The sequence below is a fragment of the Tamandua tetradactyla genome, chromosome 9, assembly GCF_023851605.1.
Source record: "Tamandua tetradactyla isolate mTamTet1 chromosome 9, mTamTet1.pri, whole genome shotgun sequence".
NCBI lineage: Eukaryota > Metazoa > Chordata > Mammalia > Pilosa > Myrmecophagidae > Tamandua > Tamandua tetradactyla.
The window spans coordinates 11525401-11542662 of record NC_135335.1 but is presented as its reverse complement, the minus strand read 5'-3'; the positions used below and the strand labels follow the sequence as shown (position 1 = coordinate 11542662).

Here is a 17262-nt window from a genome sequence, read left to right as displayed (position 1 = left end):
CAGAGAATCCCATCTGCTCCCCTGGAAAAGCAGGAGCCTCAGAGCCTCCCACTGACTTTTCATTTGACGCTCTGGTCAATTTCCAGCCAGACGGGGAGAGGGGGTGCGGGGGAAGGGGAGGCGCCTAAGGCATTTGAGTCAAACATGCAGGACAATCTGAATAGGTCAGAGGAGGAGGGAGGGATGGAGGAGGGGGCTAAGGTCAGAGACTCCTTTCAAGTTGTCTGGGATGGTTGGAGAGGTCCTGGGGCTGCAGGCGGCCTGGCTGGATGACCTCTTGGGCTGGAAGCTGGAATGGGCAGTGGCTGTTGCATTTGAGCCAAGAGCAATGCAGAGAGACTTGCATGTGGTTGAACTTTTTTTTTTTGCATGGGCAGGCACCGAGACTCGAATGCTGGGTCTCCGGCATGACAGGCGAGAATTATGCCACTGAGCCACCATCACATCGCCCGTGGCTGAACTTTTTAATGATATGGCCTTAGTGGGGTTATCCGAGGAGGGGGTCCCCACATGGGGCCACCACCCTCCCCCACCCCTCTAGGGCCCCGTCGGGTCCCCTCCCTGTTCTCAGAGTCCACTCTTCTCTGGTGCTGAGGCCTGGAGCGGGACCATTTGCTTCTGTTGGTCCTGCTGCTGTCGCCTCCGTTTCCCTCTCCTCCTGGAGGGGTGGGGAGAGTGGGGAGAGTGGTGCCCGTGGGGTCTGCAACCTCTAGGCCAGGGATGGAAGTTGGGGGCTCCCAGGGATCTCTCCACTCAGCTGTGCTCAGCCACCTACTCTCTGCCCCAAATATCTACTTCTCCCCCCCACCTCCCAGTCCCCCCAAAGCTGGGAGCTTCAGGAAGGATTCCAGAAGACTCAGCCAGTTTGGGAAGCAAGGAGGAAAGAGACCTGGCCTGAAAGAGGCAGCCTCCGGCTTTGAGTGTCTAACACCCTCCCCTCCACCACCCAAGAACGAGACCTGGGGTACGTCCCGGTTCCCTCTGGGCCCCCGGGTCCTTCTCTGCTACAGAAAGAGGCGAGTCCCGGTTCCTGAGGCTCTAAGAGCTGCTCAAGGCCGCAGCTCACCTGTCATCCAGGTCTTGCACTGTGTCAGGCAGTGGCTGGTTCAGGGTCTCCGGCAGGAGGACCGTGGCAGCGCTGGCGGCTATGGGGATGGTGCCGAAGATAAAGAGAGGCAAGGAGGGGTAGAGCTCGGCGGTCATGCTCACCAGTGGGCTCACGATGCTGCCTACCCGGGCCATGGTGTTGCCCATGCCCAGGCCTATTTGCCTGTGGGGCCACAGGGGTGGGTGTTGGTCAGGACTCGCGCCTGAGCACTAAGGCAGCATACCCCCCGCCAGGACACTCCCAGCTGCCTTCTCTGTTCCCCATCTGACTGGCAACCCAGTTTAGCACTTGATTTGGCCATTTTACAAAAGGCAAGTTGGGCAGGGCACTGACCAGGGACTTGGGAGACCTGAGATTGAATGTTGCCTCTGCCCTTACATTGCTGTGTGATGTTGGGCTAGTCTCTTTACCTCTCTGGGCCTCGTATTCCTTAGTTGTCAAATAAGACAGTTGGGCTAATGGCTCGCAAACCATCTGGGGGCCTTTTTGAGTTACAGGTGCCCAAGGCTTACACAGACCTATTGGATTAGAACCCCGGGGAGGGGACCTGGAATCTGCATGTTAAGAGTTGGGAAACAAACTGCTTGGGTAAATCCTGGCCTTACCCTGGGCAAGTCACTTAACCTCTCTGAGCCTCAGTTTTCTCACTGTAAAATGGAAATGATGACTGTACCTACCTAAAAGGCGTGCAATGAGGATTAGACGAGTTAATACTTGTAAAAAATTTAAAACGGAGATCAGCACATAAAATGTGCTGTATATGTTTATTCCTCTCCCTGAAATCCCATAAGGACACAGGCAGTGACTATGACCCCCTCCGGGTTTGGGAAGCCTGGCAATTCTTTGCCATCTAATGTTTTATCTGAAAAACTTCTGTGACTTTGGCGTCCCATTCTTAAAATAGGCACCTGCTTCTCATTTCTTCTTGCAAAACCTCCTCCTCCTCCACCCCATCTTGGCACTCCAAAAGGCAGTGCTGTGCTTATCCATCTCTCTGGCATACTGTCAAGTACTAGCATTTTTAAGCATGGTTCCCGCGCTAGGAAGTTACTGTCAATGGTCTGGTTTCAGATGTGCCGCTTGGTTTATTAGGGTTAGAATTTAGCTTTGGTGGCAGCTTCTAGCTCTGGCTTTGGAGGTGCACTGCCTCTGAGATGTGTCATCTTGGAGTCCTACTCTGCCTCAGTTGGTGATTCCCTTGGAAACCTTCTTCTAGGGTCAGGTAAGAGCTTAGAGGGCAGCCTCACCTGTGTCAGCCCAGGCAGTCAGCCACGAAGTTTGTATCGGGCACTTCCTATATGCTGTGTTCTGGGGTCTGACTTGGGTGTGGCCGAATGTCTGTCATCGAGCTCCCCCCACCCCACCCTGACCCCCACTCACCGTACCACGGTGGGATACACCTCCCCGGTATACAAGAAGATGCAGTTGAAGGAGGCAGCCAGGCAGCCCTTCCCCAGCACAGCCAGGGAGGTCCGAACAATGGACTGGTCTAGTGAGAGAGGAGTGGGGGAGGAGGGGAAGAGGGAGCTTGGGAGATGGAGTCTGAGAAGCTGGGGCCGTGTCTGGGGAGGGGGCTGAGGATGAGTAGCCGAGGGGCTTGTGTTTGCTCACCCTGGGGTACCACGCCGTTGATCACAATGCAGATGCCAGCCAGCAGCAGCGAGGCCACCTGGGCAGGCCGGCGGCCCAGGGAGTTGATGACGAGGAAGCACACAAACTTGGCGGGCAGGTCTATGGCACCGAAGATCACCTGGATTAGGTAGATGCTGACCCCAAAACCCTGCAAGTCCATAACCAGTCCGTAGTAGGCAAAGCTGGTGGCGAACCTAGTGGGGGAGGGGTCAGGAGTGCGGGTCAGAGGCTTAAAGGGGAAGGTGCCAATTCAGAGTAGGCGTAAGCTGCCCTGGGTTCTTTGCGGGAGGAGATGGACTCGGCTTTGGTTAACATTTCTTCAGACCTTTAGCATCCAGATTTCTCACAGGAGTGCTTCTAGTGTCTTAGGAAAATTTCATCTAGTTTTTATGCAGGGTTGGTGTAATTTTTGTCTTTATGTTATTCATCAGTGTTGGGTGGAGGGACGACAGTGGAATATCTAAGCCAGATCTTCAAGACCAAAGGGTTGGGAGAGGCCAAAGTCTTTAGGATCTGTCCATGGTGCTGGGATGTGTTGGAAGTGAAAAATTGATTGGCAAGATTGTTCCTTCTGACGATGCAGCTCTCCTTTTTTGTTTGTTTTTACCAGCATATTTTCTTATTTTTAATCATAAGTGTTTCTGACCCATTTGGAATTTATGTAGCTATACAGTATAAGGAATACATCCAATTTTATATTTTTCCACACGACTATCCAGCTGCCCCAATGACACTAATTCAAAAGGCTTCCCTTACAAAATTAAATTCTACCTGGACTGGAATTCTAAATGAGAAAGGTAAAACAATAAACCTCCTAGAAAATAATACAGGAAAATACTTCATAAAAAATTTGGAATAGGTAAAGATATTTAAAATGGAACATAGCACTAACCACACACACAAAAAATGATCTCCTGATAATTTTTACTTTCTTTAGAATATTCTAAGTGTTTAAAAAAATCAAGAGGTTAAAAAATTTTTTTCTGGCCAAAAAAATGTTCACCTTTCCTTTACTATCTGTGTCATCATGGGCCCCTCTGACTCAGTTTCTAATTTTTAAAATTGGAGCTGGTCAACAACTGTTTGAAGGCCATTGAGGATTAATTGAGAAATTTGTTCTAAAAGCACTGAAGCAATATCTGTCATACAGATTATGATTAACAAAAACTAGTTTATCTCTAATTAAGCCACGATTTGCATGCATAAATAAGGAAGATGGGTTGAGTCTGAAAATTCTTACCTAGCTCTAGAAATTGGCACTCCCAAGTCCTGACAGACAGTAGCAAAGGCAGACGATCCCTGGAATATTAGTTGTCACCTGGCCCTAGGAACTGGCATCCTCGAGCCCTAACAGCAGCCCACAGATTAGCAGACAATTGCTGAGGGCTCTGGTGCTGTGGTATTAGTTCTGTAACAGTTCTTTCTCCAAGTGAACAGCTGCTTGCATGGCTCTCACACAACCTTCTTTCTCCACCAGTTGACAGTTTACAAGTCTGACTATGCATCTCTCAACTGGCCTGGGGTGGGGATGGATTTTATGATGGGAAGGAGCTAACACATGGGGAGGGTCTTACGGAAAGGAAGCCTTTGGCTTATCTCAGTCTTAGCCAACACCTACTTTCAGGGATGAGCCTTGTGCATCTTCTTGCCAGGGCCTGTGCTCCTGGCAGGCACCATGAGGCCAATCGTTCTCCAAATGGCTTTGCAAGCCAGGTGGGTCTCTGCCTTCATGGTGGGCTTCCATCAGCGCTGGAGGCCACCAGCCCTGAGGTTGGTGCTTCCATATTTGAACAGGGTTGGTGAGACGAGAGGTAGAGGGGGAGATTGATACCCAACTCGGGGAAGGGGACTGAGCCGGGGCTGTAGGACTCATCTGTCCTCTTTGACTCATTGCATCAGCTCCCTCCCCGACCAGCCGTTTGTCCCTCGGTCTGTCCGTCAGTCAGTCCGTCTCAGCCTACCACAGCATGGAGAGGCAGAGGAAGAAGCGGCGAAGGGTGGGGCAACGCAGCAGCAACATGGCGGAGGCCTGACCTTGGCTAGTTGTCATCTCCTTCTGCAGGCTGGCCTGGAGCACCTGCCAGGAGGGGGGTCGGATTCAGGGCCTGGGCTCCCCCAGAAGCTCTTCCAAGCCAAACCCCTGGTGAGGGATGGCCCCCGGCTCCTGGATTTGGGGGAGGAGGACGGGTGGACACCTTGGTGAGGTGTCACGGGAGGTTTTGGGCTCTCACCTCCATACTCAGCTTGGCGCCCTCTTCTCTCTTGCCATTGATCCTGGCTACGCGGTGCAGAGCCTTCAGGGTGAGGTCGGGTCTCCCAGAGGAAGAGTACCAGCGGGCAGACTCGATGAAGAACCTGGGACCAGGGGGGTAAGGGCGGCCACGGGCCTGTAGCGGGATCCAGTTTAAGGTTGGGAGCCCAGGGGCGTCGCCTAGCTCCTCTCTCTCTCTGACCACAGGTGAAGACTCTTCCCCCACCCAATCCAGGAGCTCAGCTCTTGGGTGCTGGTAGGAGGAGCGGTGCAGGCCGGCTGGGGAGGAGGTGGGTAGGGGGTGGTGGTGCTGGGGGAAGCTGGAGAACTACATCTCCTGGGGCAAACCTGCCCCCCACCTCCGGCCTCTGTTTCCCCACCCGCCACACCGTGGCCTCACCTGGGTTTGTCCCCTGGGCCTCGACCTTCTCTGATGCTGTGGCCCGGGCTGTGCAATGAGCTCTGAGAGATGTCATGTCCCTCTGGGCTCCGGTGGCACCCGCCCCACCCCCGCCCTGGCCCGGCCCCTACTCACCAGGAGTAGATGAAGAAGGCAAAGTAAGGCACAGAGACCAGCAGCTGCAGGTGGCGCCAGTGGGGCACGGCGTAGGCCACCCCGGCCAGCAGGAACTGGCCGAGGCTGTAGATGTACCCCACCAGGGTGCCCACGCAGGCCCGGGTGTGGATGGGGATCCACTCCATGTCTGCAAAGAGGGTCCGAGCAGGGCGTTGCAACTCAAGGGGCCGGGCCGCGAGACTCAGCAGAAGATGCATCCGTTAGGCTTGGTGTCGGGGTGGGGGGCTGGGGGGGGGATTGCTCAGAATCCCCAGGGACTTGTCCCTCTGCCCCCCTGCTGTCTTTCTTCTCCTTAAACCTCCTGTCCCAGCTAGAGACCCCTCTCTCTTCAGAGTGACTCTAACCACACCCCCCCCTCGAACCCTTTGGTGCTCCCCAGCTCTGAGCCAGACTCCAGCTTTAGTGGCCAGAGCAACTCAGATGCAGGCAGTGGCTTTTCTCCACCCTGGAGAATCAGGAGAGAAGTGAGGTCACCTGCCTGCTTCCCTCTGAAGAGGCCCGGCTCGGTTCCCCATGGGCGCCTCATTTAGCTGCTGGGGCAGGGGACGGCTTCCTCAGGTGCCCCGCCCCAGCCCCAGCCCCAGCCCCAACCCTGTCCCGGTTAGCTGCTTTGGTCCAGAAAATCCAGAATCCTTAGATTCTCTCCTGGGCTTGAGGGGTGAGGGGCGACTTCCCGTTAGTCCCGTCCCCTCTCCTGCTCTCAGATTCCCCATCTGAGAAACGGGGTGCGGGATGGGGGAGGGGGTCTGTTAGAGGAAGTGCACTGATCCCACGGGTGGACCAGGTTCGGTCCATCAATGCATTTGGTCTGCGTGATGCTGGCCTGCCCTATGCTCAAAAAATATTAGCGTTTAATTGCAAACGTTGAAAAAGTGGGAGGGGCAGGCCATGGGGGCTCAGCAGGCAGAGTTCTCGCCTGCCATGCCGGAGACCCGGGTTCGATTCCTAGTGCCTGCCCATGCAAAAAAAAAGAGGTGGGAGAGGGCAATGTAAGGGTAGTTCAGTGGTAGAATTCTCGTGCTCGTGTTGCATGCGGGAGACCTGGGTTCGATTCCCGGACCATGCCTCTTCCCCACCCCCATCAAAAAAAAAATTGGGAGATTTTACATAAAAAAAAAAAACCAAGCAAACAACTCTCCCCCCCATCCCCTGGAAGATTTGGCAAGGGACATTGGCCAGAACGGTTAGTGGTTGTGGCCTTGGAATGGAGTGAGAACACTCTCTGGACACAGTCCTCACCACTCCCTATTGCCTCTCATATCCAGCCCGGCTTGGGTCATTTCCACTATCTGGTTGGCCCTAACGATGGACTTTGCTATCCAGTGTCTAAATGAGACCTCAGGATGGCATGAGCCAGAGGGAAAGGCTGGAAGGAAAGGGAGGTCCCGGGAGGGGTGGGACTGGGAAAGGAGGCTGGGAAGGGCCCAAGGGGAGAAGGGAGAGGCCCACCCTATCCCGCCCCACCCCTCCCCTCCCCTCTCCACCCTGTCGCTATCCCTCACTCAGTGTCATGCAGATGAGGGCAGTACTGGCCAGCGACATGCCCGAGAGAAACCGGAAGACACAGTAGGTGGGGAAGTTGGGTGCGACGGCCACGCAGGTCCCTGACACAGCTGTCTGCAGGTAGCTCAAGATTAATACCTTCCGGCGGCCCAGCCTGCGGTGGGAAGGGAGACCTGTAGCAGGGGTCCTGAGGGGCTGCTGGGGGGTGGGTAGGCTAGGCAGGGAGAGGAGTGCTGCCCCTGGGGTGGTTACTGAGGCATCCTAGTTCTAGACCTGCCAGGGCCCCTGGAGGGCCGAGGGGATGACCAGTGCTTGCTGAGCTCCTGCCATGTGCATGGGGTACCCTAAGCACTTTCCCATCCGTCGTGAAGCGGTTTGAGAGATGAAGAAACAGAGGTTCAGAGTGGTGGAGTGACTTGGCCGAGACCACACAGCCTGTGAGTGGCAGAGGCAGGCTTTGGTATCTGGAGACCTCTGACCCCAGAGCCCGTCCTCTGCCCACCCATACCATCCCTTCCCATCGCTGGACTTGGGTCCGCCTTTGCCAAACGACCAGGCTGGGCCAGAGCTGAAGGGCATGTGCTGTGCTCTTTGGAGCCCTTTGGATCCTCAAAGTGTCTCTGGGGCTCCTGTGTGAGTATGTGAGTGTGGGAATGCGTCGTGGGGTGGGGGTGGGGTGGGGCTTGAAATCAAAGGCTGAGCTGGGGGCATTCTGGACCCCCACCCCCACCCCACCCCTCCCGGCTCCCTTCAGAGAAGACCTGCTTTTAGCTGTTAAAATATATTGAGCTTTCAGGGAAAGGGCCTCTGTTGTTAGAGGAAAGGTGGGGAAACTCCAGGATAGACAGTACCCGAGGCCCCCTGCTGTCCTGGTAATGAAGGGATTAGGGCTCTTTGGACAAGTCCCATGTGCAAGGCTGGCACTGTAGGTCCCCAGAGCAGCCACGGCTGGGAATGCCCACCTCCCAGTTAGGCCCTGTTGAGGAGCCCTTAGCCCGGCCCAGCCCCCTTGGCCTTAGCCAGGACTGACCTGTCTGCCAGGCCCCCGAACACCAGGGATCCGAGCAGCACCCCTGCCATGTACAGGGACTGAGCCAGCTGATGCAAGGTCCGGTGAGAGCACACGAGGTTCCACTGTGGGGAGAAGGGAGGAAGGGTCAGCAGAGATGCGCCTGGCGTGGCAGGGAAGCCCTGTTCCCTCCTTCCAGCTGGCTCTCTCGGGTCACCTTCTTTTCTCTGACACTTCCCCACACTGTTTGCCTCCCCGGTCTCAGGAGCTGAGAGTTGTTTTAAAATTTCCAATAACTCTGCATCTCCCACCTCCACCTCTTCTCCAAAGTTCTCCCCCCACTTCCCAGAACCTTGCACCCTCGGTCCACCTTCCCACCTTGACCTCTGGAGATGGTGAGCCAGTCTGGGTGTGTGTCTCAGAGGGGAAGGCAGAGGCTGGGTGGTGCTCGGAGTGGGGCGCCCAGGTCTCACCTCGGTCACGATGGTGGAAGGGAAGGTGCTGTTGTCGTAGATCCAGCCGTCGGTACAGGGCTCTGTGGCCCCCGTGCTGTTGGCTTCGGTGCCATTGGCAAAGGGCGGTCCCCAGTGCGGGGAGGTGAAGCGGCGGCAGGACTCGGGCTTGCCCTGCCTGTCCCGGGGCAGCCAGGCCCCCAGCCCCCGGCCCTTGCTGAGGTTGGCGTTGGCAGGTGGGCGGCAGTGGTGGGGGGGGATGGCGGCGGTGAAGTTCTGCAGGGTGTTGTGGGAAGCCATCAGGAGCAGGGGCAGGGCCACCAGGGCGATCTGGATCCGCTGAAAGCGGCCGACACCCCCGATCTGCTGCAGGAGGTCATCGAAGGCCATGGGGCCAGGCCTGGGCCCAGGGGTGGCGGGTGGCCCAGGACTTCCAGTCCCGGGGTTTCCGTGGGGGTGTCCGCCTGCCTGCCGCCCGCCGCTGGAGGAGAGGGGCGGCCGGTGCCTTCGCGGCCGGAGCTGCTCCTGGGGCTGAATCTGAGCCGGCTCTGTGGGGAGGGGGGGGACCGCAGCCTGGCCGGCCTGCCCCTCCTTCCCTCCCTGTCCTTGCTCTGTCCCTCCCTTTCTCTTGCAGCCTCTCCTCACTCGGGGTGGGGGTGGGGGCTCGGCTTTCAGGGTCTGCTGTGGCCCTGACCCCAGTGTGGGCAGTTTTTAATCCTTGGCCTGGAGGGAATGAGTTAAAGTGTGACTTGATATCCGGAGATTAACCCTTCGGCTATCCTTGTGTCTGTGGAATCTTTCCAAGTGGGTACAAAGGGCAGGAGAGAGTGGGCTCAAGTGGAGTGGCAGGAGGGAATGTACAAGACTGGCCCACCTGGGCAGGAGGGGGCAGGAGGGGGCAGGAGGGGACAGGAGGGGACCCTTTCTCTTCCTTTTAGTGAAGAGAAGCACTTACCACTCTGGGAAGAGTGGGGAGCTTTTCTGGTCTTCTCGGTGGACTGTATCCAAATAGCCTGCCTTTGGGGAGGGTTGCCAGACAAAACACAAGACTCCCCATTATGTCTGAATTTCAGAGTGACTGATCATTTAAAAATTAAATATTTTAAAAAATTAAAAATGAAATATCCCCAATATCGCAGGATACACACTTACACGAACAAATGATTCACTGATGTGAAGTTGATGTTTTAGATATTCATTTGCCAAATTCAGCAACCCTAGTCTTAGGTCTTCCAGGAACATACGCATCTTATGGAACTGTACTTTGTTCACTTGGAAGAAATGACAGAGGTCAGAGGCCACTCTCGAAAGAGTGATCCTTTGACAGGCATCGTGTACCGCACAGGTTGATTCTTCCAGGGTCTCAGTGTCTACTTTCTTGCTTTGTCATGTCGCCTTCTGGCCTTAGTTGATTTGTCTGGTTTTGCAATGAACATGAACTCATGTAATTTTTAGCCACAACTCTAGGACAATCACTTTAATTTCTTCCAACAACTTAGACCCTGAGTCCTGGTCACTCCTGAGCGGGGCAGGGTTGAGGGTGCTAAGAGAGCAGGTCACAGCTTCTCATTTTTGACGTGCACGGTGTGTAGTATATACAGCATGGACTGTGGGGGCAGCCGCGTAGACACACAGCCTCATTCCTACTAGCTGTGGAACCTCAGATAACTTCTGGAGACTTCAGTGTCCTCATTTGCTGGATGGGATAATAGTTGTGCCTACATCATTGGGTTGTCGGAGGGTTAAATGAGCCAATCCATGTAAAGAGCTTAAAGTAGGGCCTGTCCCATAGCTCAGTGAATGGGCTGCTCTTATTGTTTGCTTCTGGTATAAACGTGGGACTATTAGCATCAAATGGATCTGATAGAGAAAATATGTCTGAACACATCTTTTTCCGCAACAGTGGTCCTCTACCAGGGCTGGTTTTGCTCCTTCCCCCATGAAGGGGACAACTGGCAATGTCTGGAGGCCGTTTTGGCTGTGATGATGGCAGGCAAGGAGATGCATCTAGAGCAAAGAGGCCAGGGATGTTGCTAAATATCCTATGATGCATAAGACAGACCCCCATCCCAAAGAATTATCCAGCCCCCAAATGTCAACCACGTCAAGATTGAGAAAACCTACTCTAAAGAGATGACTGGATGTTAATTCAGATTTATATTGCATAGTGATTAATCCCATATCTGCTTGGCAAGGAAATTTCCATCCTACAGGTACATCCTACCAAAATCTTTCTAATGCCCAAGGGTACATGAGTGTCCACGTTGCCTCTCAGTTGGGTGGAGCAAACATTCTACGCGCTGAGGAAGTGAACTTCTCCTCCTCCTTGTTCTGCTTGAGTTTGGCAAAGTAGCCTGGGCTCAAAAGTACTGCAGCTCTTTCCACGTCCAGAACCACCCAGCCACTTTCTCCTGGGGCATGTCCTTCCACTGAGGTGGCCGAATCAAGACCTCTGTCTTCCTGTGTCCAGCATAACACTCTTTCCCACCATGTTCTAACTCAGTTCTTGAGGTTGGCTTACCATGCTAGACTCTTCCTGGTGTTTCCTTTCGGGTCTCTGGCTGTCGCTATGTGGAATCTGGCTCCTGGTGACCCCCTCAGTCCTACCCCACCAGATATGTGGGTATAAGTCTGAACCTGATTGTGGGGTCCATAGTTTTACTGGAAGTACCCAAGGCCCTATGCACATTAGCTGATGTAAATGGCCTGAAGGGAAGGGGCATTTCTCAGTTCTTCTGGGGGAGAAATCTCCAAGTCTGGGGAAGCACTTTGATGCCTGAGTCCTCTTGTTTGACGTCAAGATGCCCTGTTATTATTGTGCAGTTCACACAAATTGCACATTCGTGATGAAGTTTGGAGGGTGTTTTTCGTCCATGGATAGTCTGCAAGATGTGAGACCTTGGACTATTTACTGCTTTAAACTTATTATGTTTAACTCGAAAGTCAGACTCTTAACTGCTGTTCTAGAAGTGTGGACTGCCCAGCTAAAAGGGTGTTGGAGATCATTCAGAAGAGGACAGGGGAAACCTAGAGAGGATTATGACTCATCCCAGCCTACCCAGTGTTGCTTCTGGGCTGGGACCCAGTGGGTGTTCAGATGCCTGACAACATTCTCCAGGCCAAGGTATATAAATGCTCTGCGGCCTGGGGATGCAAGGACAGCTGGACAAACAACTTAGGGTCTGCAGGGCCAGTTTCTCTCCAGGACTTGGTGCCCTCATGGGGGGTGGAGGGGGGTGGGCAAAATGCTGAGGGCGGTGGGAAAGATGATGGGCCCCTGCAAGCACCTCCCTCTCTGAGTCCTATGCCAAAATCTGCCTCCTCTAGTGCCTGCTAGCTCCAAGCCAGGCTGAGTCTGGAAAAGGTTCCACTGGGGACTCAAGGGACTGAATTATAGTTGGCTCCTGGGAGCCTCTGGGTGTCAAGGGGATTCCCCACCAGCCTTCCAGCCCTTGGATGTTTTCTGGAAGGAAATACTCTCACAGCAAATGATTTTCAGAACCGGGAACTATCCTCTTTGGATCTCTTGAGTCAGTGGGTACTCAGATATTCCCTGTGCTATCTGCAAGAAAGATTTAAATCCCGGTCATGCTTACTGAAAGGAGCCAAATCTGGGAACTTCCCAATTGGTCAAAAGCCAAAGAAACACACACCATCAGAGCTGAATGCTATCACCCTAGGGAAAACATCTCCTTGGGCAGATAAGGAAACCGAGGCCAAGAGTAGGCAAGGGATTTGCCCATGATCACACAGCAAGCAAATGTAGAATTCAACTCTCTCCATTCTGTTGGTCTTTCTGACATTCTAGCAGCCATCACATATTCCAGATTTTCCAGGACCAGTCTTGATTTTGTAAAATAGTGTTTGGTTAAGTAAATGGGATTTAATGTGCATGGCCACATGTGATTTTTTTGGCATGGGCATGTCCCGGGAATTGAACCGGGGTCTCTGGCATGGCAGGCGGGAACTCTGCCTGCTGAGCCACCATGGTCCGTCCCCCATGTGATTTTAATTCTTATTTTTTTGTACAACTTTTCAAATAAATAATTTACAGATCAAAGAAAACAGTGTTGCTCGGTTCACATGTCCCCGTGTGTGGGTTTGAAATGATTGACCCGGAGAAGGGTCCAGCAGACTCCAAAGTGCCTGCCAACTGCATAGCAACATTCTTAGGATGGAGGCAAACTGTGCACTTTTGTGCCTTGTGGCCTGGATATCCTGGCTGATGGATGGTGTAGGGATTAGAAATTCACCCAAAGGCTGCCATTTGAAGGCTGGACATGAGGCCAGTAACCAATGAGGTGGCCCAGCGTGGGGACTTTTGTCAAGAGGGTGCTCTGTAGGGGGTGGTGTGGTGGTTTGAAGCTGTTATTATATCCCAGAAAAGGCCATGTTCTTTCAATCCATTCCTGTGGGTGCAGACCTATTGTACGTGGGACCTGTTGATTATATTATTTCAATTGAGAAGTTGCCCCAAGTTGGGTCTTAATTCTTTTATTGAAGTCCTTTATAAGAGCTAAAATTAAGAGAAGCTCATAGAGAAAAGCCCTGGAGAAGCTAAGAGAGGACCTATGGAAACAGAGAGGAAGCCACTGAAACTAGAAGCTGAAAGCAACACAACCTGGGAGAGATGGTCCAGCAGGTGCCGGCCATGTGCCTTCCCATGTGACAGAGGTGTCTCGGCCACCGGCAGCCTTTCTTCAGAGTCCAGGTATTGTTCCGCTGATGCCTTGAGTTGGACATTGTCACGGTCTAGGAACTTGAAATTGTAAGTTAATAAATCCCCATTGTGAATGCCAACACATTTTTGTTATATTGTATTTCATAAGCTTTAGCAGACCAAAACAGATGGTAATTCACTGAGCCAGTTGGAGGCCCTACTCAAGGACAGAGATAAGGGAGTAAGAGAAGCAGAAGAAACTGGAGCTGTGGAAGGGAAGAAGGTGGAGAGAAGGGGGAATACAGATGGGTCATTTGAAGATGGCAAGAATCGGTCGTCTGAGGGGCCAGTATGTCCTGACCCCCAACCCAGATCGCCATGAGACCTGACAGTGAGCTGGGAAGAGCTTTCCTGGGTGTTCTTCCCTTCCTTTCCTTTGTGTCTTTGCAATAAATACTCAGAAATGGCATAGGAGTGGCCTTGGCCAGGAGATTGTAGGAGCCACTTTGAAAGATGGAAGCAAGGGAAGAGGGGATGCTTCCTTACAGAGTCCAGTCCTTCTCCCTTCCAGGCGAGTCCCAGTTAATCCAAGGGAAGGCATTACTGGTCGCATTGCCAGGTAGAAACTCTATAGGAGGTGAGGATGGCCTCCAGAGTGAAGGCCAGATCTCAATGGGCAGCGTAGTACAGGGCTGGCCCTGGGTTGGCAAGGAGGGGATGCTTTGCATCTGAAATGATCAGAAATGGTCAGTCCCAGCAGTTTCCCACTTGGCTGAGCAACAGGTGGGCTGGCATGGAGATCCTTCTAACTTGCTCATTCTATTCCCTCCTGACTCTTGCTTCCCTGTCATGACTTACTTCCTGTATCACTTATATTGTGCCCCCACCGCCAAGAAAAAAAAAAAAGAAAGATATGTTCAAGTCTTAACTCCTGATCATATGTATATGGCCTTATTTGGAAAATCAGATCATTTCAGATGGAGTTAGTTAAGCGAAAATGAGGCCAAACTGGATGGGTGGGCCCAATGCAACACGACTGGTGTCCTTATAAGAAGAGGAAATTTGAACACACAGATAGACACAGGAGAATGCCATGAGAACATTGAGACACAGGGACGGAGGCCACGTGATGACTGAGGCTGAGATTGAAGTCCCCAAATGGCCAGCAAACCATCAGATTCTCTTCTATGGCTTTCAGACTTTTAGCCTCCAGAACCACGAGACAATAAATCTCTGCTGTTTTAAGCCATCCAGTTTTAGTACTTTGGGACATCAGCCCTGAGAAATGAAGACATGTCTCTGCCTTCCTACTCATGCTGTCTGTGCTCTCCTGCTAAACAAATAATTTGCGCTCAAGTTCTAGAGTCAGGGTTGCCTTCTGGGGGAACCCACATTAAGACAGCCTGCCATCACAAGTCGGGGTGATAAGCCGAGGCACCTAACCCAGACTCTAGGGAGCCGGAGAAGGCTTTCTGGAGGAAGCAATCCAAGCCAAGTGTCAAGGATGAGCTGGAGTGAGCCAAGTAGAGAGTGGTGAGATGGGAGAAGTCAGGCACCATGCATGTGAGAAGGGCAGGGGCAAGAGAACACAGATCCAAGTCTAAGAACTGAAAGAAGTTGGATGAGGCTAGATTGCAGGGTGCGAGAGGGAGAAAGTTTCAACTGCAGCCATCGAATTGAGTTGGGGCCTGCTCACAAAGGGCCGAATTGGTTGGCCACTGAAAAGTTGAAGCAGGGGTGCGATATGACCTCTTTCACATTTATCAAGCTCTTACTCGAATCCCTGAATATAGAGTAATTAGCTCTGTGGCTGATAATTGCAGACCTGTAGTAGATGAATATGTCTGAGTTGTTCAATATGGTAGCCACTTGTCACTACTGGGCACTTGAATTGGGCTAGTCTGACTCAAGATGTCCTGTGAGTGTAAACAACACACCAAGTTTTGAAGACTCAGCATGAATGAAAGAATGTAAATATCACATTAATCTTATGGTGGTTAGATTCAGTTGTCAACTTGGCCAGGCGAAGGCACCTAGTTCTGTTGCTGTGGACATGAGCTGATGGCACGTGAACCTCATCTGTTGCTGATTACATCTGCAGTCGGCTAGGAGGCGTGCCTGCTGCAATGAGTGATGTTTGGTTTAATTGGCTGGTGCTTAAATGAGAGAGCTCAGTGTAGCACAGCCCAAGCAGCGCAGCACACCTCATCTCAGCACTCGCAGCTCAGCCCAGGCCTTTGAAGATGACAAAAGGAATCACCCCAGGGAAAGTTGTTGGAACCCAGGCCTGGAGAGAAGGCCAGCAGAGATTGCCCTGTGCCTTCCTGTGTAAGAAAGAACCTCAGTTGAAAGTTAGCTACCTTTCCTCTGAAGAACTAATGAAATAAATCTCCTTTTACTAAAAATCAATCCATCTCTGGTGTGTTGCATTCTGGCAGCTAGCAAACTAGAACAGATTTCTTATTGAGTACACATCAAATTGGCAATATCTGGATATGTTGAGTTAAGACAGACTAAACTACTAAGATGAATTTCACTGTTTCTTTTTAACTTTTTCAAAACGGCTACTAGGGTCCCTGGGCCAGATAAGTCCTGAAACTTAGCCCGGCCTCTCCAGAACATCAGATAGTTCCATCTCCCTACCCCATATTAGTGACAGATCCTTCCAATATAAAAAATTTAGAATTGCCATAAAGAGAGGGATGGAAAGATCAAAGGTGATGGTGGAATTATACATAGAAGATAGGACTTAACAAATGACTATGAATGCTGAATCATTAAATTGATATCTCTTTTAGTCTCCAGTATTTAGAGCAGCTAGAAGTAAAAACCTAAAACGGTGGAAGTATAACCCATGTCAAAGTCTGAAATATGTTCTACAACTAATTGTGGTGCTGTGCTTTGAAATTTATAGCTTTTTTGTACAGATGTTATTGTTCACAAAAAAAGATGGAAAAAAAGTTGATTGTGATGATAAAAAGGTATTTAAGCCCTCTAGCCTCCTGTACTCTGGAGCAGCTAGAAGGAAAAAGGAGAGGATGGTACGGTACTCCATGACAAACTCTGGGATCTGTCCTGTAACCACTTGTCGAAGAGTGCTTTGAAAACTATTGCTTTTTTATTTCTTTGCTTTGTGCATATATTATACTCTACAATAAAAAAAGTTAAAAAAACAACAACAAACGATGACTAGGAACTTTAAAATGATAAATGCCTGCATTATATTTAAACTGGACAGTTCTGGAGGAAGAGAAGCTAGTCTAGAGTGCCAAGGAATGCCACCGTGTAAGGGATGATAGAGGAAGAGGAGATGCTTTTGGAATTGTTTGGCTGTAAGGAATAGACTCTTTCAAGTTCGCTTAAACTAAAAGGGGAATTTATTGGGAGCATTCAGGGATATTCTACAAAAAGAACCCAGGGGCAGGCATCCAGGGCTGAGGAGGAGCTGGAATCCACTGGGGATCTGTAAAACGTTCTCATCAACTTTTTTTTTTTTTAAATGGACCCTTGTGTTCTCTTGTTCTCTGAACCTCCACTTTATTCTTTCTCTTTATCTGGCTTTCTCTGCTCCCCTTACCAGCCCAGCTTCTCATTAACTTGCCTTCCCAGGGCAAGGACCAAGAAACTATCTAGTACATCTGTGTCCCAAATCCATCCCAGGAGAGATGAAACCAGTTTGGATCAAGAGGGCCTCCCCGTCCAGGTGGTCATGACCAGAGGTCTGGGGTCGTGTAACTGTCCCACTAGTATGTTCTGGAGACATGGACCTCCGGAGAGAGGCTGAGGGCAGGACAGGCAGAGTGACCACTGTGGCACTGGCAGGAAACCCCAAAGGGACCTGAGAAGGAGCAACCATAGGATGGGAGGGGGCTGCAAGCATGCAGGTTCCCAGAAACCCAGGTAGGTGGGCGTGACAAGGAAGGACAAATGTGCCGAGAAGCCGAGCGAGAGGACGATGGCACGTGACCTTGGATTCTGTACAGGGTGGCAATGGGTGTCCCTGGTGAAAGCAGTTTTGCAGGAGGGAAGGGGTGGAAGCCAGAGAGCAGTGTGGGGAGGTCTGAGCTGGA

The 17262-nt window shown here is 51.8% G+C and overlaps 1 protein-coding gene across 2 annotated transcripts; it reads right to left on the bottom strand.

Moving 5' to 3' along the window:
* Positions 1 to 567: 567 nt before the first annotated feature.
* On the bottom strand, positions 568 to 8922 carry SLC22A6 (solute carrier family 22 member 6). Of its 2 annotated transcripts, none has more exons than XM_077114975.1 (10): positions 8554 to 8922; positions 8102 to 8205; positions 7071 to 7225; positions 5527 to 5695; positions 4972 to 5095; positions 4702 to 4817; positions 2720 to 2934; positions 2489 to 2597; positions 1067 to 1270; positions 568 to 655 (listed from the first exon to the last, which is right to left on the bottom strand). In XM_077114975.1, exons 1-10 carry the CDS (start codon positions 8920 to 8922, stop codon positions 568 to 570), a joined length of 1653 nt encoding a protein of 550 aa, XP_076971090.1. The 2 variants fall into 2 exon arrangements, with proteins under 2 accessions (XP_076971090.1, XP_076971091.1); XM_077114976.1 differs by having other exon boundaries at positions 1067 to 1138.
* Between the last annotated feature and the right edge of the window lie 8340 nt (positions 8923 to 17262).

What these genes read in the sequence shown, in the direction of transcription:
- SLC22A6 (XM_077114975.1), bottom strand. Translation starts at nt 8,922, where the DNA reads ATGGCCTTCGATGACCTCCTGCAGCAGATCGGGGGTGTCGGCCGCTTT. An exon ending in TTCGGGGGCCTGGCAGACAG is followed by an intron (nt 7,226 to 8,101) that starts GTCAGTCCTGGC and finishes TTCCCACCGCAG; the next exon opens with GCTGGGCCGCCGGAAGGTAT. An exon ending in CAACGGCGTGGTACCCCAGG is followed by an intron (nt 2,598 to 2,719) that starts GTGAGCAAACAC and finishes CTCTCTCACTAG; the next exon opens with ACCAGTCCATTGTTCGGACC.